This window comes from Verruconis gallopava (genome assembly GCF_000836295.1).
Source record: "Verruconis gallopava strain CBS 43764 unplaced genomic scaffold supercont1.39, whole genome shotgun sequence".
Taxonomy (NCBI): Eukaryota; Fungi; Ascomycota; class Dothideomycetes; order Venturiales; family Sympoventuriaceae; genus Verruconis; species Verruconis gallopava.
Window position 1 is genome coordinate 176,551 of NW_015622175.1, and position 22,486 is coordinate 199,036.

A 22,486-nucleotide genomic window follows, 5' to 3' on the forward strand; every position below is an offset into this window, starting at 1 on the left:
AATGCCGTGGGTAGCACCTTCCACGGGCTGCCCCGCGTGATCATCCTGGGGTGGTCCTTCCACAAGGGGAAAAGTGTCTCTGATTGGCTGACACATCCGCGTGCGCCCTGTCATGGGATGAGCCCGCCCTTGCACAGCCAATCATGCCTGCTGACCTTGCGTGACGTCAGTTCGCGACGTGTGGTTGTTTTACCTTCCCTGCGCACATCCCAGTTCCGCTCTGCGTGAGCTCCGACGCTTCCAGGGTCGCGATGCGGCATGCGACCGCCCTCTTGTGCCGTTCGTGTCTACTTGTATATCTCGCCGTTAGTGCGACGCTGTCAGTCTTGCCAGACAAGATGCTTCTTTTTACAGTCCTTGCTTTTGCAGCGGAGGCTATAGCTTTCGGCCGTACCGAGCACCAGGTCGTCCTAGGAGGTCACACAGGCAAGTATTCCGTCCAGACCCCTCCTCTGGATACGGACTGGACATATCAAGTTGGTACGGAGCCTTGGCCGCAATATCCTCGACCCAAGCTTGCCCGATCCCAATGGCAAACCTTAAACGGTCTCTGGACGTATGCAAACGCATCTGGCCACTCCGCCCTGAAGCATCCTCCGTTTAACCGCACGCTGCCACAGGAAGTTCTCGTGCCGTTCTGCTTGGAAAGTGGTTTATCGGGAATACAGGGAGAAAATACAATTTATTCATGGTACAGAACCACTTTTACGGTGCCGTCCACCTGGACGGGGGATCGCGTGCTTCTTAACTTTGGGGCCGTTGACTACGAGGCTACCGTCTTCGTGAACGGCCACAACGTTACTTTTCATCGAGGAGGCTACACTGGATTTTCCGTAGACGTGACCGACTACCTCATTTCTGGACATAACGAGCTGTAGGCGTCAATTAGACTCAAGTGTGCCTGGCAACGACTGACTTGTTTAGCATCGTATTTGCTTTCGATCCTACAGACCACCACGACTATGTAATACCCGTCGGTAAACAGACCTTAAGACCATCGCACATCTTCTATAGGCCATGTAGTGGTATCTGGCAAAGTGTCTGGATCGAGTCTGCACCGAAAAATTATATAAGCCAATTGACCATTAATGGCGATGCAAGTGGCAATTTGAACTTATCTGTGAGCGTAACTGGCAGCAAACATTCATCCGTCGAGGTTGCCGTATTCGAGAGGGTAAACTAAAGAGATTGCGTTCAAGGTGACGGGAAGTTCACTAAAATTAATGCGCAGGGCACCCACATCCCCCTAGCTACGCATAAGGCTACTGCTGCCTCCCCGATTTCATTCAAGGTTAAGTCTGTAAAGACGTGGTCCCCCAATATTCCAAACCTCTACGATGTTATCATAACCATGGGTCAAGATATAGTTCATAGTTACACTGGGTTTAGAACAATAGAGAGTAAGAATGTCCACGGTGTCCAAAGAATTTCTCTGGTAAGTTTATCGGTAATATGCATAGACATCCGGATAATAGGAGTGAACTCCACGGAGCTGCCATTTAATGAGACCTAATGGTGTACTCGTTCCTCTTCGAACAAGCTTGTCGTGTTCAAGTGAAAAATATCTTCCTTGTCAAAGATACTGAGTTTTGCGCGCAGAACGGCGACATTATCTTCCCATTTGGAACTCTGGATCAAGGTACGTGGGAATTACGGCGGTGACTTCCTTATCCTGATCTAACGAAACTGCTTGGCCTACCCTTCACCAAAGAGCATATCATATATCTTACGACGGATTCCCACTTCATCCAAGAATCAACGCGCTGATCGTAAATGGTCTACAGGATATTGGCCAGATGGACTGTATACGCCGCCTACGTACGAAGCTATGACATACGATCTCAAGATGCTCAAATATCTTGGTTACAACATGCTCCGAAAACATATCAAAGTGGAGCCACCTCTTTACTATGCTGCTGCAGATGAGCTTGGTATACTCATCATGCAGGATATGCCATCCCTAGCACTCACAAGATTGCCCAATAAGGATCAACAGGCAGAATTCGAACGACAAGTGGACGTTATCGTTTCGCAACTAAGCAGTTACTCTTCAATATTCGCATGGGTAAGTGGTTCACAAAGAAAGGAAAGGGAGAAATTGTTTCAATTTTCCAAGCAACCCTAATATTTCGACATAATTATTGCACTTTGGGTGCCAGAAAGCTAATGTCTCAACTCGTTCCTCTGTTCGATGAGGGTTTTGCTATGTTGCTCCGCGTCGCCTACGTGAGAACGTATTACAATGCCATCTACAGACTATGCAGCTAACGAGAACGTCTGATTAGGTCATCTACAACGAAGGATGGGGCCAGATCACATCTCATCACCCAGAATTTGATATTGCTGAAGCCATCTATGCACAAGATCCCACGCGACTTGTAAATGCTGTCAGTGGCTGGCACGACCACGGCGCCGGCGACTTCAGCGACAATCACCATTATACCTTCCCGCGATGTGGCACACCCGAGTACTACTCTAGTACAACTGTATTCGACCCGTCTCGCATTGGCTTCCAAGGTGAATTCGGAGGACCTGGTCACAACGTGTCAGCTGAACACCTATGGAAGGTTAAACAGGCTATTGACGCCATCGATCATACGTACGAATTGTATGATACTATCGATGCTTGGAACTTCCGTAGTCATTTTATTATGACAGAATTGCTTTATCAGACTCAACTTTATTCCTGCGCAGGCGCAGTCTGGACGCAAACAACGGATGTGGAGGGTGAGGTCAACGGGATGATGACCTACGATCGTCGAATCTTGAGGCCAGATGTCATAAGGTGGCGGGCAGATATACAAGTCAGTTGCATTTCCCTTTTTTTAATACCTGAAATGCAGAGAAATTATGAAAATTTTGGCACTAACTTATAACAGGCCGTGTATGATGCTTCCGCACTCCGTGCTAATGGTTCCATACCACGTGCGTCTTGACATTTAAGTGGACTTTGAATTGATCACCGGATGAAGCAAGGAAGGTCTCAAGATTTTTTAAACTATAAATGGAGCATGGACTATCAATGATAAGGCTCCATTGAGTATTATTCGAGACATAAGGTGTACTGTTGGCATTGTGTCCCATTTGATTCATATCATGGCCTTCTCCATTTGATCTAAATTATGAACGAATATTGGCTAATAACCGTGTTGGTTTTCACACTCGACTTCCGCTGAGTCGTTTCCAACTGATGAGACGAATTTACTTCGTCTATCTGTGACTTTTGAGCGAGATCCCAAAGTGCTTGCTAATATGTCAATTTCTCAAAGTCCTTAGTAAATTCGAAACGGCACAGCACTAACTTGTCTTCATCGCCACATCGAGTACTGCAGAATCAGATTACATCCGTAAACACTCCACAAAACGAGGTCTAAAGAAGTAAATCCCAGTGGCAAAGGCTGTTGTGCATAGGAAATGATTTGAGTGAGCTCTCTTAGCTAGTGGGATATGCAAAGATACGAATTTTCATACATGCTACGCTTGTTGGAACAGTGACATGGTCTGATATGGCATCCGTCATATGATATGGTACTAGAAAAGCGCTGTTCAGACCGCTTGCGTTACGACAGAATATATTGTTCTAATTTGCAGCCTGAATCACTGTCCCAATTATCCGATCGCCATCCTCGTACTACCAAGTTGACTTGATGGAAAGATCACAGCCATATCACATGATTTCGATTTTCGAGGAAGAGTCGTTTCGTAAGGCATGTGGCTCATGTTTCGAAATAGTGCTGTTTTAAGGTTGAAGCAGGTTATTAAACCCTCAGCGTTCGACTGGATCTCACCGCTTTGATTCACGACAACCGAAACCGGCATCAATCGGCAAGGAAAACTGAGGTATTTTCGAGAACTGGAATCGGGCGCGGACGCGATCAGTGCGTGATCATTCGATCCTCGATTGTGATAGCGTGCTGACAACATGGATTCCAAAGATCTACCTTGAAGTGGCTCCTTGAGCTACTTTCCATCTCTCATTTCCGTTTGCACATAAAATGTTACAAAGTATGCAAGTGCGGTCACATTTGATCGGGCCAACTACATTGGACGACGTGCAGTTCGCGATTCAGACCCAAGAAGTCAGAAAGACAAGGTCAAAAAGAGTTCGAGTGTCGCGTATTGCGAGAACTCAAATTACTTCGCACTGGGCGACAGGTTACTTCACCGCCAAATCATGATGCTCATGCACTGGGATCCTGGTTTGGCGTTGTCCTGAATGGATGCTCGACCTAGCAGGCGAATAGGAGAAGGGAATGTGTGTGCCCGCATGTCTGCTGCTTGATCATGCAAACCAAGAGTACCAAGAACAGGGGACTGGAATCGCAAGGCGGCATCCTCCCCCATGGGGAACGGAACACTAAACGCTTCTCAAAGGCTCGTGCTGAACCAGAGCCGCGGAGCTGGATCTGGAAGCGCAGCCTTTCGCAGAAGCGAGATCTGGCAGGCGGCAAAGAGCTAAGTCAAGGGTCGGCTCTGAGTTGTGTGAAGTTTGTGGATCGAGGCATCCGTGAACGGTTCACGAGTATGGCCATCATGTATGCTATGCGCTTGGCGGTGCCGACGGGCGTTACTTTTGCGTGTAACCTGGCTAGACCTAGGATGGAGAGACCGGTCTTGTTCCTCGTTCGTACACGCTGATGAAACTGTCGACCCGCGGTTTAACCCCCACACTAATGCGGTGAACAAGTGTTTTGGTTTTCCGGAGCGACCGATGAAATGGTTAAGGTACGGGGCGACATCGACCCGTGCCCACAGCCCCGGACACCTGAAAGAACGTGACCCGTACTCCAAACCGCCAGGACATCCGATTTGTTGCTTCTTCAAAGGACATTAACCATTGGACCACGAAAAGCCACCAAAAGAGGCCTTTGCCGTCTGCGTACCGCTCTGGAGCCCAAGGCCGCCTTTGTAGTATTTTTGGGGTGCTTCGAGAAAAAACCGCAAGCGTAGCCAAAAACATTTCAGTTGTCAATGCAAAAGAAACGCAATGCCGGAAGCTTATTTGCTCTCAAATAGATGCTTTCTAGGGATCATGGAAATGTAGATGGCAAAGCAAGTGTCCGGAAGAAGGCATATGCAAAGGAGCTCATAAACGTTGCCGAGCGAGAAAGCAGTTTGTCCGCGAAATCGCTGGAATCATGATCGAATTGCTGGCACTAAGCTAGCCGACGGCTGGGAGTTGCCATTTCATTGCTGCAGCCGCTCGAGCCCTGCAACGCATGCATAACCTGGACGCCCTTGACCGAAGCAGCGGGTTCAGAGTCTGTGTCCACAAGGCGCACTACATGGCCATCATGCAGAGACGGGATTGTTATGATTCCGGATAGGCAATGGCATTCTGGCTGTGATTGCCTCCACAGGCCTCGTCAGATGCAAAGGATCGCCAAAGGATCAGAACTATCGAATGCACTGTGTGGCTGCCATCCGTGCATCGTTCGCCAATCCAATTTTAATCATCCCCATGCGTTAACTTGTCCACCTTCAAGGATCGCACCTTATGTGAAGTAGCAATGGCGACATGATTTGTACGTCAATGCAATGGTGTGAAGTACATTCTTCTAAACCCAGGTGAGCTCGATCTATCAAAAGCGACCGTCCCCGCCAAGGGATCCATCTTGAGTTATGCAGGCTTTGAAGCGAAATATTCTGGGCTGGAGACTTGTCCTGTACGAGCTGCAAGCCACATGCCGCCGCTGGGCTGGCTTCCTTACGCCAGACGAGGTGGGCCATGCATTTGCAGAATCACGTACGATTCAGCATGTCCTCCATCCAGTACGACATGGGCAGAAACGCAAAGCAATGCCTGTCCTTACACCTTACTTTGCCGCTATTTCCGATTGTACATGCATATCCACTCTCTGGGGTCATCAGGAGCCAAGACGAATCGAGGTCTCTTGCTTTTGAATGCGGGCTCTCATTGTGAGTGGTTAGCCAAACCTTGTACGCTACATGCTCCATTGCGCTTATTGTTTTCTTTGAGTTTGATGTTCTACATATGTAGACGCAGCCTCGACTTAAGCCGCTCTCGAGCTTGCTCGATATTCTCACAACATTTTCTGCTTCTCGCTGAAGATTACTTTCCATTTTTTTGGCGGATGCGTCGCTATGCAACGCCTTCGCTCATGTGTGACGGACGTCTCTGCCACAAGCTATGATGGCCGTGCCGATGAACACGATCATCTAACCGAACATAATCTACATGTTTTTGAGTATGGGGATGTTGCCGTACGCGCTTCTGAATGTATACATAAAAGCTCCGCCACTGACGACTGAATAGCAAGGATCCACCCAACCCACGTATCCAGATATCAGTAAGCATTGGGATGGAGTCAAGAGCTATAATCGAGAACGCATCTTTGAACTGAAGTCTGGCCTCAGAGAGCACGCAGGGAGTAAGCGGCTGTCAGACTCGTCGGACGACTATTCAAACTTCTTCAGCGATGCAGATGCAGCAACAGAGTTGGAAAGCTCCGAGCGTCGAAACAGTCTCAAGTTGTACAAGGAATTTGGGAGCACAGCATTACCTCACGAGCGTTGGCATGTAGTAACCATGGGCTGGCCGGATCAAGCAGCTGCCTTATCACACGCTCAAACGACTTGTAATGAAGAGTTAGAAGCAAACCAGAGGGTAGAAGCGAACCAGAGGGCGGAAGCTCTGGCCGCCAAAGTGGATATGCCGATCTTGGAACAGACCCATAATATCATTGAAGTCGACGAAGATGCCAATAATGAAGAGGCATATGAGGTTGATATTACACAATTCGAACAAGCATGTCGACAAGTTCGAACGACGAGACCAGGGAAGTTTAGGATACACAGAGGAAGCGTAACCAGGATTCGAAAATAAATGTGGCGGTATCTCAAATCATTTAAACCTTCCTCCAATTAGTCGTCTCTTTCCTTTCTGTTTTTCTCTTGGTGAAAGGGCGAACTTTAATCCATCGACAATAATGTGCGGTATTCATCTTCTTGTTCAGTGCACGGTTCCACACAGCGTCAAGGCCACCCGCCTTTGTTATGCTTAAACGCTTCCTCATCACGTTGCTGACACTTCTGTGTAGCTTCTTTGTCTGAACTGGCGCCGCCGTATAGCGATCTAGATACTGTCCTGGTCTTAGCCAGAAAATTGTCTCGTTCTATGCAACTCCGCTTATCGTCTATTATTACCGAATCCAACTGTTTGCTTCGCATCAAGTTTGCAGCTGCCCCGGTCTTCCGGTGTTGTGACTATGTCAGGGCCGCTTGTACAGCCTCCCAGTATCGCTCTGGATCCTTTCTTAAGTGTCCAACGTGCTCTGTATTTTCGTATCTTTCAGTTCGAACGCTATAACCGTTCTCTTTTGCAAGGTTTGCGTTGTATTCTACATCTTTCCATCCGACCATTCTGTCAGTCTTCGAATAGATGTAGACCCTGGGGGCAGAAGTTGGGAAAAGTTGAGGGTCTATAAGCTGGCGTCGCACTTTCGTGATGATATTCTCTTGTCGAAAGATATGATGTCGCACCCACATAGAGGCGCATAGAAAGTGGATGACGAGTAGACCTAGAAGGCGAAGCAGGAAGAAACGCGGCAGGCCTACCGACATAGCGGCGACAGATCTGCCATAGGTGGCCCGACCGGGTGCTGAGTCAAGGACCATGCCTGTGATAGGGAGCGGCGTGTGGAATTGACGCTGGTAGAGGAATGCAAGATGAGCAATGTGGTGTGCACCGCCATTCGAGAACAGATGTAAGAGGATCTTGGGGCTCTGGATCGTCGACGCCGTCTCATGGATAACACGGATGGCGCCCTTCAGGTGTTCTTTATGCTGCTTGTGCGTTTTCAGAACAATGTCACCAATGCTATTGGTTAACATAAGGATAGGAGACTTCGGAAACAGATTTTGATAGCCCGTGACGTATTTCATGATGTGTCTTGGCGCTGCCCCCATCCACGTCGACAGAATCACCAGGTCAGGCTGCTTTTTGATTGAGCCGTTTCCATTTGCAGCATTCGTCTTGGGGCAGTAGTACCAGATTGTGGGAGCCAGCTGCGTAAAGTCAGGGAACGGGCCGTGCGACTGCGTGGCCACCGACATGGTGAAGGACGACTGCGTCAGCAACCTGGATGACCGTAACGTGGACGCAGAAAGGAAAGGGAACTGATCTGCGAACGCTGGAAATCCTTCTTGCAGGGTCCAGATCTTGCTCGTGAGAAGGGTGTGAGCGGGATGTGAGATTAGCGAGGCTAGTGCGAGAACCAAGGTGGACAAGGTCGGAGGCGCAAAAGTGGAGGGGAAAAGCGTCGAGACTCCTGGTATACTTGAGTATCGGAACCTTGACGAGTCGAGAAGGCTGCGAGAAGATGGATGTCTGAGTAGTGCCTTTGTTTCGAGTACTCGCGAAGGCGAGAGGGCTGTCTTGCCGAGGCGTGTGGCGACGGTTGTTGAGCTTGAAAGTTGCGCCGGCGACCCGACTGATCCTCAACGAACGCGGAGAACACGCTGGCCGAAGCGGTCCGTTCCACTTTGCCTCCCTGTTGCTTCGCGAAGAGGGACTGCAGGCCACAAGAGCATGGAGAAGTAATCACAGGCGATGCGGGACTACATATGCTTTTCAGGGTGATTTGCACATGAAGTAGACACGTGAATGAGGATCGACGCGTGCAACCACTGTACGTATCCAAGCGAAGGGACGGCAACGAAGATCGAGAAAGGCCAGGTGACCGGCTAATAGACACTGAAACAGAACGCTGCCATCGTCAATAAAAGGGCTACGAGCGCCTATCAGCAAACAGTTTGTGATGGGCGTACTTGAGTGTAAGGGGAACGATGGTTGCACGATCAGCAGCAACCGAGGGATCTGCTCATCGCATCCCCCAGTAGCGTTTCCGCTGATGTTTCAACTTTTGCTTCTGCTTTGAATCTTCTTCTCTTCTTCCTCACCAATCCCGGCAATCTGCCCATATTTTAGCGCTCAAGCGAGTCAGATAACATCTCAAGTTAAGTACATAGGTCAAGGGTGGTGGTGTTGCAGTACGTTCAAGAGCAGGCAAATGCGCTTGCAATGCCAACCTCGTCGGGTAGATTGCCCAATGCGGTATGGTACCCTTTTCGTGTGGAAGAATAGTCTGAAGCTTATTTCCTTTCAACTTGGAACGCTGTCATACATGGCAACCTCTCGTGAAGGCCGCAAAGGCACAAAAATTCCCGCTCGAAGATGAGAATGAGCTGCAGCACACAAGATTCCTAGCTAATTGGGATCTTGCTGATGTCTTGCGAGCTGCTCTGGATCCAAATTTCGGAGCGCTTTGAAAGTGGAGCTGCCAATAGCGGAACGATAACCTATCTCACCTGCACACTGTGAATTTTCTATTATATAGAAGAGTAGTATATCCGTAGTACCTGAATACAACTCGCACTTCACATATTCGTGTCAAAATGCCGTCAAAGCTGACTGCATTTGTTAGGAATGTTTTAAACATGCCCCTCTACCAGTCAGCGTCAATCATAACAGCCCTAGGCGGTTTTCTCTTTGGACTTGATACTGGAACCGTAGGGCCTGTGACCACTATGGACGCATTTGTTAAGAGTTTTGGTCCTCTTTCCTCAACACTTCACGGGGTCGTCGTTTCGACCATTCTGATTGGCGGCACACTGTCGGGCGTCTTTGCTGGGAATTTTGCTGACATCTATGGTCGTATCCCAACTATCAGCGCCGGAGCCGCTATCTTCGGCATTGGCGCAGCACTGGAATGTGTAGCCCCAAAGCTTGGCGTTTTCATATTCGGAAGATTCGTGAAGGGCTTGGGAGAGGGCTTGTTTTTAGGCACCCTGGTTGTGTATGTCTGTGAAATTGCTCCTGCAAGGAGACGTGGACCGTTGGCTAGCCTCATCCAATTCTTGGTCACAATCGGACTAGCAACGGGCTTTTTCGTCTCTTATGGCACGGCACGAATTGGGCAGAGCTCGGCTGCATGGAGAAGCCCTCTTGCCGTCCAAGCCTTGATGGCATTTAGCTTTGCAGCAGCAAGCATGCGGTTGCCACCTTCGCCGCGATGGCTGCTGGCTAAACACCGAACTGACGAAGCACTTCTTACGCTGGAGAGGCTAGGCTTGGACTGTACAGAACTGGAGCAGATGGCCTCTCGTGCTTCGGTGGCGGATCTTCACGCCGACACCTCATTGCTTGGATCCATCAAGCAAAACTTCACCGATATGACACGCGTGTTTTCAAAAGCGGCAAGAAAGCAGACTGCCTTTGCATGCTTCTTGATGGCTATGCAGCAATTCAGCGGCATTGATGGGGTCTTGTACTATGCTCCATTACTCTTCCAGCAGGCCGGTCTGGCATCTGGCGAGGCGTCCTTTCTTGCATCCGGCATTTCAGCACTCGTCATATTCGCCGTCACAATTCCAGCCAGTATGTACGTCGACCGGATGGGTAGGCGGGCCTCGACTATCTTTGGGGGGCTCGCGATGTTCGTGGTCATGACCCTGATGGGGAGCTTATATGCGAGCCGTGCTGTACACGAAGGTCATGGTGTCGCGAGGTGGATTGTTATCGTATGTATCTATCTCTTTGCTGTCGCGTTCTCAATTACCTGGGCGGTATCGATGAGGATTTATTCAAGTGAAATTCAGCCTGCAGCCACAAGGGCAAGTGCTACGAATCTTGCACAAAGTTCGAATTGGGTTGGTAGTATCCCGCACCAGAGCTCTCCTTGATTTGCATAAGGCTAACCAAAGGGAAATTTTCAGATGGCCAACTTTATCGTCGCTCTCACAACACCAATTTTGCTTGCTCGGTCCTCGTTTGCAGCATATTTCCTGTTTGGCGGTTGCACTCTTCTGACGGTCTTGGTCTGCTTCTTCTTTATGCCGGAGACGAAAGGTAAGAGCCTGGAAGCTATTGACCGAGCCTTCGCCGAGCACAAGGGCCCCTTTCCTTGAGAGGGTTGAGATTGAGAAAACGTGGCAACATGGTGAAGAATTCGATGGAACTCGAACCAAACCATAGTGTAGCCTCTCTGCCAGTTGTTTGAAGCTCTTCCTAGCAACAATTGTTTACGTACGAATGGTAACGATGTGCATGCTGCTGTCGGCAGCAAGGCTGACTAAAAAGAATAGACGCAGGAATGAAGCACACGGTGGCTTTTTGAAATAATTTTACAAAATCCAAAGTAGCTAATAGGGTATAGAGAAATGGTTTAATTTAGAACAAAAAGGCAGACAAGAAGAACCGTTGCAAGCTAGACGGCACTTTCAATACTCTCACTGGCCGCCTGCGCATTCTTTTCAAGACCGATAAGGAAAAAATCAGTTTGAGAACGAGACAATGACTCTCATTCGATAGCCTTAGACGAGAGCTTCCCATTTGTACAAGCACAGCGACCCATTTATACAAGCGCTGTTGATGATAGAATGTGAGGTCAAAGCTAGTGTGGGCATTGACACAACCATGCCCAGTGAGAGGACTAACCGGATTGGGAACTAAGAAAGGAGGACCCTGAACGCGAGATGTGGCTCTTGCATATCTTTCATCATTGTGGTTTGGCTGTTCGATGCTAGCCATCGCCATCGCTTTTGAGCCTATGGGCACGAATTCTGCCCTCATTTGTTGTTTTCTTCATCTGCGGTGAAACATGATCTCATCCTTTGGCTAGCTTTTTTTTCAGAGCTTGTTTTTTATTTGTTCTCTGCTCCACCTGAAATGCCTAAGAATCGACCCGCGACGTCGGGCTACGCTCGCCTCGCACAGGCAGAGGAAGACGACGATGACGGTTATGACTTTGATCGTGAGGATCCTTTCGCTGGCAGTAATCCTATCTCCTCTTCCAGTAGGCAATATGCGCCCATACAACCCTCGCGGCGCACCGAGCGCATGAATGGGTCCAAGTCTCAATCACCTAACGCCCCTCGACATTGGCGCCGGCACCGTAGCAATTCCGGAGTCGATATAAAAGCGATCAATGCGCGTCTGGAGAAATGGGCCGATGAGATCGCGTCTAAGTTCAAAAGGCGTGACAAGAAGTCGGCAAGAGACGATGAGCAACCGGAGATCCAACATTCTGTATTTATCGCGCCGGAAGGCATAACACCCGCGCGGGAAGCTAATCCGAACAACTACCGACCTAAGATGTCGAAAGAGGAGTTCGATGAGATTGTGGAGAGTGTGAGGCTGGCGATAGAGCAAGGCATACATCCTAAGCTCATCTCGCAAGGAAGCTCGGGAAGTTATTTTGCGCGCAACAGTGAAGGCAAGACAGTCGCTGTCTTTAAACCTAAGGATGAGGAGCCGTATGCAAGCAGGAACCCCAAATGGACAAAGTGGATTCACAGAAATTTATTTCCCTTTTTCTTCGGTCGTGCTTGTCTTATTCCGAACTTAAGTTACATCAGCGAAGCGGCGGCGTACGTTCTTGACACTCGGCTTCAAACAGGCATCGTGCCATACACGGATGTTGTCAGCTTTAGTTCAAAAAGTTTTCATTACGACTTTTGGGACCGACGCGCGTTTTACAGAAAGAAGAAGCCTCTTCCGGAGAAACCAGGTAGTTTTCAGATCTTTTTGAACGGATACAAAGATGCGACGCTGTTTTTAAAGGAGCATCCATGGCCTGATCAAAATTCGTCAACTTTCAGAGAAGGCAACAATTCAAGGAGGAAGAAAAGAAGGCGTTGGACTGAGGATTGTCGGCCCAGCGGCCCTCGAGATTCGGATGATGAAGACGAAGAAAATGACAGCGGCACGGCCTCAGAAAACGAGTCAAACAGGCGTACCGAGTTTTGGACGAGGAAACTCAGAGAGAGCTTCCAAGAGCAACTCGAAAAACTGGTCATTCTGGATTACATCATGCGCAATACTGACCGAGGTTTGGACAACTGGATGATCCGAGTTGACCGTAGAAAAGAAGAAGCCAAGATCATTGCGGAACCGCCACAGAATAATTCCCGAGGCCCCGCACGAAACTCGTCGCCAGATCATGGCATGAACGGAGGTGTTAAAGGGCCAGAGGAGGAACCTTATCAGCGGAGAGAGATGATGAGTGCGACAAGCAGGAGTGGCACACCAATGACAGATCATGCAAGCGACGACATGACTATCTCTATAGGAGCTATCGACAATTCATTGTCATGGCCGTGGAAGCATCCCGATGCTGTACGTCAACCAAATCTTTTCCGACTGTCTGCCGTAGCTGACATCTCTCACAGTGGCGATCTTATCCCTTTGGTTGGCTGTTCCTTCCTGCTTCTTTGATTGGCCAACCTTTCTCGGAACGAACAAGACAGCACTTTCTTCCATTGCTTACGTCGAAAGTCTGGTGGGCCGAGACGCAACGGGAATTGCGGAGATGCTTCATGCGAGACGAGGATTTTCAAGAACGGATGTATGCAAAGCAAATTGCTGTCATGAAGGGTCAGGCTTGGAATGTGGTTGAGACCCTGAAGACCGAAGGACATGGACCGCTTGAGCTGACAAGGCGTGCAAGAGTCTATGTGTGGGACGATCTTGTGGATGTCCCAACTGTCGTTCCTATGCGAAGACCCAGCGCGGAACGGGGTCGTATGGTGAACACACGGAACAATCAGCAAGAAGACGAAGAGATGGATATCTCTGTAGCAGGCGCGTCGGCGCCAGAGCCTGACCTTCTTGGATTATCGACGCCCAAGGCCGAGGTACAATCCCCGTTCAATGTTAGCAGACAGAATAGCTCCATGGATGTTGGTCGTCCAAGGAACTCTACAAGCGAAAACTTGGAGACAGAAAACGGGCCGCTCTCACCGTCAAATTTGGAGTCTTTCACGGCACATCAATCTCCAGATCGTAAGACGGCTACAAATTATTCAAGAAACCATACCTCTTCCTCGTATAGACGCTCGAAAGGCCGTCCAAACCACCGTTCTCGAATGTCTTTTGAAGTTCCTCGGATCGGAAGTGGAACAACGCCAACAACTAGACAACGGAGGTTAAGTGTGGGGTTCTGGGATGCCGAGGACGAAGATGACGGCGATCTGGGCTTTGCAGCAACGGAGGAGAGAGAAGCTAATAGGGTACAGGTCGTCGTTGAAAGACTGGAAACAGTGAAGGGAAAGAATCCATTCTTTACATGGTGTTGAACGAAGCTGTTTGATTTTTCGCAGTGTCTGTATTTTAGCATTTGCATGGCGGCGGTGTTTGCTATTGCATATTTCGGAGTGCACGACTACAAGGACATGTGCATTCTAGTACCTTAGATGTGATGAGATGTGAACTCACGGTATTAAAAATTCGGATAGGATTTGAGTTCGATGGGGGCTTGATATGCTGGCTGGTTAAGTTGAACATGGGCATTTAAAGCAGACCGAAAGCATATATACGTGGGCTCCACTTTGTTTGTGTCCTGCTGGTACAAACCTACAGCCCCGACGATTTTAGTACTATATTCAAAACCTTGTAGTTTAAAGAAATTTTGTCTTTCCCAGAACCCAGCCGCGGTAAAGCGCCGCTTGCCTACTGCATTTCCCCCATCTCCCGCCGAGCAACGTTTTCCGCAAATGGAGTGTCCGTGCTCGGATGTTGAAGGCAGTCATCCATCATCATCACCAAGTCACTTGGTCATGAATGACTTCACACACACTTCAAAAATCGTTCAACTCTTACCTCAAACAATCGCCATACTTATATTCATTCTTCTTCGACTGCTATTTGCGTTCTTGTCTTCTTACGCCTAATGTAGCAGCCTACCGCCGGAACAAAAGTGACTTCGCCACGGATATCTGCGCGAGGTCTGCTCTGGCTTAAGAGCTATTGATCTATCTAGCTGAATTTCGTGATCTCGACCGGGGCCCATGAATCCAGCTTTGCTTTTGAACCCGAAAGCCTACAAGAAGAGTGAGCAATCTTCATTTTCTTCTGCTCTTTCTTCTCTTTTTCTTCACCATCTTCGACTTTTGGCGTGCATCGCACGGCACTGTGTAGCGAGTAATGGACTTTGAAAGAACATCCAGGAATCTCCCGGACATCTCTTTCACCGATCATGCAGCCTTGCGAGCTATCTCTGAGCCGTCGAGTCTCGGGATGACACACAACGTTTCCATGACGAAAACGCTAACATACACAGACGTTCAGTCGAAGAGCAAGAACCTTGAGGATTCAAAGAGCGGCCCCAGTGCTTCAAGTTCTGTGCACGATGCTTCTGGGGGATATTCTGGCGGAAATGGAAGTGACAAATCACGTGCAATTGGTGCAGTAACACCCTTAGATTGCCGTCTGCTATGGAGGACTTCACCATTTACTAATACATCTCAGCAAAAGATAAGCCGGTACATGACTCTGTAAACGATGCAAAAACTGTCGGCTTGACTACGAAGCGAGCTCATCGTGCGCCCGCAGTCAGTCCTGGGAAAGGAACACAAGACGAACCTGCCGTTATCACTGATGAGGATGAGCCCCGTAACATTAATTCTGCTAGTTTGTACGAAAAGACTTTTGGACTTCAAAGGCGTACCGAAGTACCCATCAAGCGACGTTTAGGCGGTGCTTTAGTAGAAGACGTCAATGACGAAGCAAGCAAAAAAAGGAAGCTTGAGATCAAGGGCGGAAGTGGTGTCGTGTCAGAATTTCTCGAAGATGAGAAGCTAAAGGACGCTGAAAGGCTCGCAGACGGCATTGGTCTTGCAAATGCTATCGACCTTACAGGTAATTGATTCGGAGAACGTGGACGTCTGAGTACTAACTGGACACGAGATGACAACCCTCCGGCTGCCGAACATCAAGAAGATTTGGATAGCGAGTCGCGAGTTTTGCTTGGGAGACTTGAGCTTTCAGGAAAAGGATCGCCCTACGCTATAGTAAATAATGTCCCATTTATGAAGCCCGGAGGCATATTTAAGCCGTCAACCAAAGATCCTAAATGGCCATCAATTCCTGTGCGACTGGTACACGAGAAATCAATCCTAGTTCGGTTAGTTGACCCCATGCGACAGCGGTTCGGAACGCTTGATGGCAACACAGCCAAAGCGATTGTGCCGTTAATGGAGCAGCTACCCGGTGTATCTTTCAAAGTTCTTGTCCAGCCACGAAAGAGGATAGGCGACGAACGTGAAGGGGATACTGTATCGCAGCGTGCAGATCTCTTTATTCGAATATTTGCTCGCAAGAAGGATGCAAAGCGCATTGGAACACATCTCTCTCATCAGGGAGTTTGGCTGCGGCAATGTCCGGTTGGTCTAAATGAGCAGTACTATAATCCCCATGATCCGAGATCCTTTTTGTCGCAAAATGCATCTTCAACAAGTTCGGCTACGCAGGCCGTGCCCTCTGTGATGCGCACAGTCGAAGAGATTAGATCAGACGTTCTGAACATGTTTGACTCACTCACACAGACCGAACAGCTTCCAGAAGCGAATCAACCTACTAATGTCCAGACAAAGTTATTATCACACCAGAAACAAGCACTTTATTTCCTTAAGGAACGTGAAGAAGACCGCTCATTGCCTGGGAAGGGGACCGGTGAAACTTTCCACCTCTGGAAATCAAATCTTGCAGCGAACGGAAAAGTTACATACTATAACGTTATTACGGGAACAGAGCGTACGAGTCGACCCCCGCTTGTGCGGGGCGGCATCCTCGCTGATATGATGGGACTTGGAAAGTCACTCAGCATGCTGTCACTGGTGGTCGACTCGAAGGAAGAAGCCATCGACTTTTCGAAACTAGCGTCTCATGCTGCAGATAATCCAAGCCTTAAGGCAAGCTCGCGAGCCACTTTACTTATTTGTCCACTTTCTGTGGTGTCAAATTGGGAAACACAAATTAAGGATCATCTTGCTCCCGACGCGCTGAAGTACCACGTGTACCATGGCAAGGACCGCATAAGTGAACTTGAGGAGTTGAAGGATAATGACATTATCATAACATCTTACCATACAGTCGCAAATGAAATGCGCAGGCATACCTCACCCTTATTCAAGGTCAGATGGTTTCGCATTATATTGGACGAAGCTCATATGATCCGAAATCCCGCTGCCGGAATTTCTATTGCAACTTGCGAGCTCTTCGCTGAGAGGCGCTGGGCAGTTACTGGAACACCTGTGCAGAACCGCTTAGATGATCTTGGAAGTCTAATCAAATTTCTGCGAATCCCGCCGTTTGACGAAAAGGGAGCGTTCGCCCAATATATTCTATCACCATTCAAGAATGCCGATCCCGAAATCCTTCCGAAGCTACGTCTCTTGGTGGACAGCATCACCTTGCGACGTCTAAAAGACAATATCGACCTACCAAAGCGGCGAGATGTTATTGTCAGGCTAAAGTTTACCAAGGAAGAAAGGGAGCTCTACAAAATATTTGTCGCCGATTCGAAGAGCAAGGTTCAGCTACTTGTTAATGGCGAACGCATGGGGGGCAAAAGCTACGCGCACATCCTTAGGTCTATAATGCGCCTAAGATTAATATGTGCTCATGGAGAGGAGCTTTTGAGTGACGATGATCGGAAATTGTTGGAGGGTTTGACAAAAGACAAAGCGATTGACCTGACAGAAGACGATGGCGACGATGAGCAAGACGATGACGAAGTTTTGAAATTATCACCGAAACAAGCATGCGAGATGTTAGAGCTGCTTCGCACATCTGGAATCGACGACTGTCCAAGGTGTGGTGACAAGATCATGAATAGAATTGATTCTGATGAGGATGAAATTCGTGCGGATACAAACACGATTGGTTACATGACAGGTTGCTTTCAAATAATATGCCCTCGCTGCTTTCCAGAACACGAAACTCAGATAACGGAGCTGATTGCGCGAAACATTCAGGAAGAGATTGAGCGCCTAGAAAACCAGGGCATCGATGAGCCGGATGTCAGCATCAACACATACAACTGTCCTTATTGCGGGACAGAGAATGTGAAGCAAGGCCACTACAGGATCCTCCAGTCGGAAGTAGAAGCATACGAAGCAGAGAAAGCACGCATTCGCAATAATCCGAAACTTGCGAGGCAGATGGGCTTCTACCGTGGTCCACACACTAAGACCTTGAAGTTGATTGAGTATCTGAAGAGCTTCGAGGCTGAGGATCATGCTTCGCCGAGCATAGACCCTATTAAGAGGTTTGTAATTATTTTGAGTGTACTAGATTCCTGTTCTGACCGCTTTGAAGTGTTGTTTTCTCGGCCTGGTCTTCTCATCTTGACCTTATTCAGATTGCTCTTACGGCAAACGATATCAAGTACGCACGCCTCGATGGCTCAATGTCTCGCAGGCTCCGCGCTCAAGCTGTCTACGAATTCACCAACAATCCGGAAGTTCGTGTTATTCTTATAACGATTGGCGCAGGTGGCTTGGGTCTCAATCTCACCGCAGGGAACAAGGTCTTTGTGATGGAGCCGCAATTTAATCCAGCAGCAGAGCAACAAGCAGTTGATCGAGTGCACCGTATAGGTCAGACTCGCGAGGTCGAAATCATTCGCTTCATCATGCATGAGAGCTTCGAAGAGAACATACTGGCTCAGCAAAAGAAGAAGATTGAGCTTGCAGATTTGACAGTGAACAGAAACAAAAAGATGGACAAAGCCGAGGCAGCCAGGGCAAAATTGGAAAGTCTGAAAAGTTTGTTCCGCTAAATTATAGAACGATGGTGGGATCATTTCGGCGAAAAAAAAAATAATCTATCAAAGGCGTTAGGGTTGAGTAGATGCTAAGCGTATGGACTGAACGGCGATGACTTACGACATATCCGCAGCTTACAAAAATCAGTCAAGCAGCGGCAGAAGAGAACGAAGAGAGAAGCCTCCACGCTCGTTGGAACGTTCGACGTTCGCTTTTGAATACTTCGAGTCACGGACCAGCAGAGGTACCAAAAGGATGCTTGATAATGCAGGCCAGAACGGCTTATTGCCCAAAAGCGAGATATACATACATCAATACTTACACGGAGGCAATGAACGACGAATGGATGCATTCGAAATGCGTCTTTAAAAAACGAAGTTCTCCACGAAAGATATCTACTACAGTAGAGAGATCAGGTGCTAAATAATGAGACCTACTTGATCTCCTCGGATCTGATTCACGGTTCGCGTGATATATAAAAATCCATAACAAGGAAAACTTTACATCCAACGTCCACGTCATAACTTGACATTGTCTGCTTTGTACAGCATACCCATCTCTTCGCCCGACCTGACAAAGGCCTTCCAGTCAACGTCCTTACTTGGTCCTCCAATGCTTGTGACCTCATCCATGTCGACCAAGCCGTCGCCTTCCTGCCATTGTCTGAAACCCCTTACAGAAAACAAATGCCTCATCGTCGGTCTGCCGTGTGGACAATTCCACGGCTTGTCCAATTCGCCCATGTGCCTTACCACCTTCTCCATCTGCTTGTTCGTCAAGGTCTTGCCAACCATGATTGAGGACCTGCACGCGCGCATGGCGAACATTTTTCGCACCTTGGAAGGCCTCGGGACGTCTCCACGCGCATTCTCCGAGTGCTCAGCTAGAAGTGCGAGGAGCTCCTCCAAGTCCGAGAGAGAAAAGGTGACCTCACGAGACATGGGAAGGGAGACGAGCTTGCAACGCTGGCCAACAGGAGAGTTTCCCGAAGTGTCCGTGCTGATTTCAAACCCGTTCTTCTCCAGGGCAGCGCCGTGATTGAGAATGATTTCTTCTTCGATAGCGGTCAGATCAAGCTGCTTGGGATGTACGAGACGTTGATTTTGTACCACGGTTTGCGACTGCAAGCGTTCGAAGTTGTACTTCTCGTCCGAAGCATGCTGGTCAATTATGAAGAGTTCGTCGTTTCCTGAGTCCTTTCGAGCGACCGCAGGGCGACTGACGAGGATGAAACCCAGGTTGAACTGTCCAATGACGCGCATGCGGCCAAAGTCCGATTTTGTGACCGTAAGAGACAAGCGTTCTTCGACAGAAGTCGCGTTTTGCTCATCTTGCGCATCATGAAGAGCCTCGTGGTTTTCTGCTTCATGCAATGTTGTTGCTTTGGTAAGCTGCCTGAGCTGCCGCTCTATACACTGCTCTGATGTCTTTAGGCGTTGTAGAAGTTGCAAAGTCGAATACTTTCGTCCTCTTCCTTTTAGGACATTAGTTGCTCGTTTTATGTTGTCGCTTGACGGTCTAGCCGCTGTCTCCTCGGCAGCTTCAATCAATTCAGCAATGCGCGCTTCCTCTCTAGCTTTCTGCTCACGCTCGTCAAGATATTCATCGTCAGAACCAGCTTCTGATGCCGAAACCGATATTGGTGAAGGTGGTACGTGATCGGAAATGTCATCCTCGGGTGAAGTAGTCTGGCTGTTCTTCGTCGTTGTTGACGGTAAGGGCTGCGCATTCTCCCGTGCCGTTGATCTGCGCCGCATGCGGTCATTCATGTTCGTCGCGCTTCTGTTCTCCTGGATGACATCGTCTTCACCAGCCGTCGCCTCCACCCCAGGTGCAGTGAAAAGGGAAAGACTGCTTACGAAGCTCGGCATAGCCTTGTCACCAACGTTTATCACCTTTGGCATATCCGTGCGTCTTTTCTTTTTTTCTGGGCTGCGGATTGCCATGCTTGTCGTCTGATTGCCAATGGTGACAGTAGCTGTGTCCTCCGCAACGCGTTTAGGCCTCATGCGATCAAATGCGTTTGGTACATCACCAGGGACAGCAGTTTTTGGCGTCTTCGAGACGGAAGGAATGCTTTCCTTAGAAGTGGCGATGTGGACTGGTTGCAGATCATCCTCACTATCGCTTTTACCTTCACTTTCTTCCGCAGAGTCTGAAAACTGTCGTGCTTTCCGGCCTACAATGTCTAGGCCCATGCGTTTGTTGAAATCCCGTACTGGCCGAGGGAGTTCATATTGACCCTCTTCCAAATCGGCTGTGGGCTCTATCGTTCGCTCTTCAGCACTATTCTCCTCGTCAGGGGCTGACTGTCCAGGTTTGTCGCTGTTCGCGTGCGACGATCCATTGGTTTGGAGTTGAACTTCCTGCATCTCTTCTACAGGCAATTCAGCCGTCACCGGCTTAGCCACATGCTCACGCATTTCAATCTCTTGCCCAGCCTTGTCTAGAAGCCGACTAGTTGACAGCGCCGACACCCTGACATTTGACTCTGACAAAACCTCCGCATCTGAAACTTCCTTCTCTTCAGAAGCGTTACGCAATGGTCTCTCTACAGAAAGCTGTTTAAAAGGTGGCAGGTGCTTGAGACCGCGGTTGCCAGCTTGTGGCACACTTTGTTCTTGGTTCTCGAATAGCTCGACCAGACCATCTTTTATCGCGTCAAGGAGAGCAGCCTGATCGTGCAAGAGAATGGTACGCTTGTCTGGCGAGACGTTCACATCGTACGCGTTAGTATCGATCTTGAGATCGGCAAAAATGAATGGCGACTGCGTGATGTTGTATGCTTTGTAGACATCATTGATTGCCTTCGAGACCTGAGGTAAGGCGCAGGGCCGAGAGTTGACAAAGAACATTTGGCGATCCGGTGTTTGCCTGCCTTCACCCACTACGGGTCGGCTGATGTGCCCTTCCAGACGAACCTCCCTGATCACATCCTTTGTCGGGTTCCAGCCTTTCGCCAACTGTATTGAGGGTGCGGTCGGGCGCAATTCCAAGCTCAAGTCGAGGGGGGTCAAAGCCAGCAGCGTCTTGGCTCCATAAACGTTTGCAATGTTCTCCCTGGTCGTGGGGTTGTTTTTCGTAGAGAAGACGACGACCTTTTTCCCCTTGCGCGGCACGTTGCTCACCGAGAAGCGCACGCCTGTGCTGACGCACGCGTAGGCGTGTAGCAAGCCCAGGACCTTGCCATATTCTCGTTTGATATTTTTCTCCAGCTCTTTCCTCCGGACCGGGAGATTATGAAAGATATTGTCAACTGTGACGGTGGTACCTCTCTGCGCTGCGACAACAGCCGTGCTCTTGAGTCGACCGCTTGTCTCGAACTCAAGCCTTGATCCCTTTGGTGCGTCCTGCTGGCGCGACGTAACCACGCTCAGCTTGCTCAATGCACACAAGGAACTTAGCGCTTCGCCGCGAAATCCGAAGGTTGTGAGGCTTCCCAAATCGTCGTACGTGGACAGCTTCGAGGTATAATGCTTCAGCGCGATGCTGGCGAAGTCTTCCGGCCCGATGCCGGTTCCATTGTCGGCGACCTCAATGGAGTCGAGTCCGTTGTTCTTGAACCTCACCTCGAGCGACGTGGCCGAGGCGTCGAGCGCGTTTTCGACAAGCTCCTTCACGACAGAGCACAAGTCGACTATGACCTGTCCCGATTGAATTTGGTGCACCTAAACAGCCACTGCTTGTTAGCGTCGACGTTGTGCATGTGTGCGAGACAAGAAACGCACCGAGCTGCCCTCGATTGGCTTGATGGTTGCCATTTCACCCCGTCACCATGTGGTTCGACTCATTTTGACCTGAATCTAGCCCCAGAATAGTCCTATCCGAGCTTTGGGCGCTGGGGTGAATTTGCGCAGAGTGTTCGCCTTTTTGGTATTCGCCGAAGTTGGGGTAAGGAATATCGCCCCCGCGGGTGAAG

At 49.1% G+C, this 22,486-nt stretch overlaps 7 protein-coding genes across 7 annotated transcripts; 5 read left to right on the plus strand and 2 right to left on the minus strand.

The window, feature by feature from the left end:
• Window positions 1-249: 249 nt before the first annotated feature.
• On the plus strand, window positions 250-3,474 carry PV09_08328 (uncharacterized protein; the record flags this gene model as incomplete). The annotated part of the gene is made up of 7 exons (XM_016362204.1): window positions 250-874; window positions 925-1,174; window positions 1,232-1,435; window positions 1,600-1,639; window positions 1,785-2,065; window positions 2,286-2,804; window positions 2,880-3,474. Coding segments are annotated over 7 exons (1,976 nt in total), but the record flags the coding sequence as incomplete, so codon positions are not given.
• A 2,631-nt stretch (window positions 3,475-6,105) lies between these two features.
• Window positions 6,106-6,847, plus strand: PV09_08329 (uncharacterized protein; the record flags this gene model as incomplete). Its single annotated transcript, XM_016362205.1, has 2 exons — window positions 6,106-6,225; window positions 6,278-6,847. 2 exons carry the CDS (start codon window positions 6,106-6,108, stop codon window positions 6,845-6,847), a joined length of 690 nt encoding a protein of 229 aa, XP_016210022.1.
• PV09_08330 (uncharacterized protein) lies at window positions 6,699-8,781 on the minus strand. Its single transcript, XM_016362206.1, has one exon. It carries the CDS (start codon window positions 8,074-8,076, stop codon window positions 7,228-7,230), a length of 849 nt encoding a protein of 282 aa, XP_016210023.1. The 5' UTR covers window positions 8,077-8,781; the 3' UTR covers window positions 6,699-7,227.
• Window positions 8,782-9,380: 599 nt separating this feature from the next.
• On the plus strand, window positions 9,381-11,127 carry PV09_08331 (uncharacterized protein). The gene is made up of 2 exons (XM_016362207.1): window positions 9,381-10,671; window positions 10,738-11,127. Exons 1-2 carry the CDS (start codon window positions 9,418-9,420, stop codon window positions 10,927-10,929), a joined length of 1,446 nt encoding a protein of 481 aa, XP_016210024.1. The 5' UTR covers window positions 9,381-9,417; the 3' UTR covers window positions 10,930-11,127.
• A 393-nt stretch (window positions 11,128-11,520) lies between these two features.
• Window positions 11,521-14,395, plus strand: PV09_08332 (uncharacterized protein). Its single transcript, XM_016362208.1, has 2 exons — window positions 11,521-13,138; window positions 13,192-14,395. The coding sequence occupies exons 1-2, from the start codon at window positions 11,690-11,692 to the stop codon at window positions 14,095-14,097; spliced, it is 2,355 nt and encodes a 784-aa protein (XP_016210025.1). The 5' UTR covers window positions 11,521-11,689; the 3' UTR covers window positions 14,098-14,395.
• Window positions 14,396-14,597: 202 nt separating this feature from the next.
• PV09_08333 (uncharacterized protein) lies at window positions 14,598-19,070 on the plus strand. Its single transcript, XM_016362209.1, has 5 exons — window positions 14,598-14,851; window positions 15,081-15,203; window positions 15,269-15,658; window positions 15,707-18,068; window positions 18,119-19,070. The coding sequence occupies exons 1-5, from the start codon at window positions 14,809-14,811 to the stop codon at window positions 18,579-18,581; spliced, it is 3,381 nt and encodes a 1,126-aa protein (XP_016210026.1). The 5' UTR covers window positions 14,598-14,808; the 3' UTR covers window positions 18,582-19,070.
• PV09_08334 (uncharacterized protein) lies at window positions 18,986-22,471 on the minus strand. Its single transcript, XM_016362210.1, has 2 exons — window positions 22,296-22,471; window positions 18,986-22,235 (listed from the first exon to the last, which is right to left on the minus strand). The coding sequence occupies exons 1-2, from the start codon at window positions 22,326-22,328 to the stop codon at window positions 19,086-19,088; spliced, it is 3,183 nt and encodes a 1,060-aa protein (XP_016210027.1). The 5' UTR covers window positions 22,329-22,471; the 3' UTR covers window positions 18,986-19,085.
• Window positions 22,472-22,486: the final 15 nt, after the last annotated feature.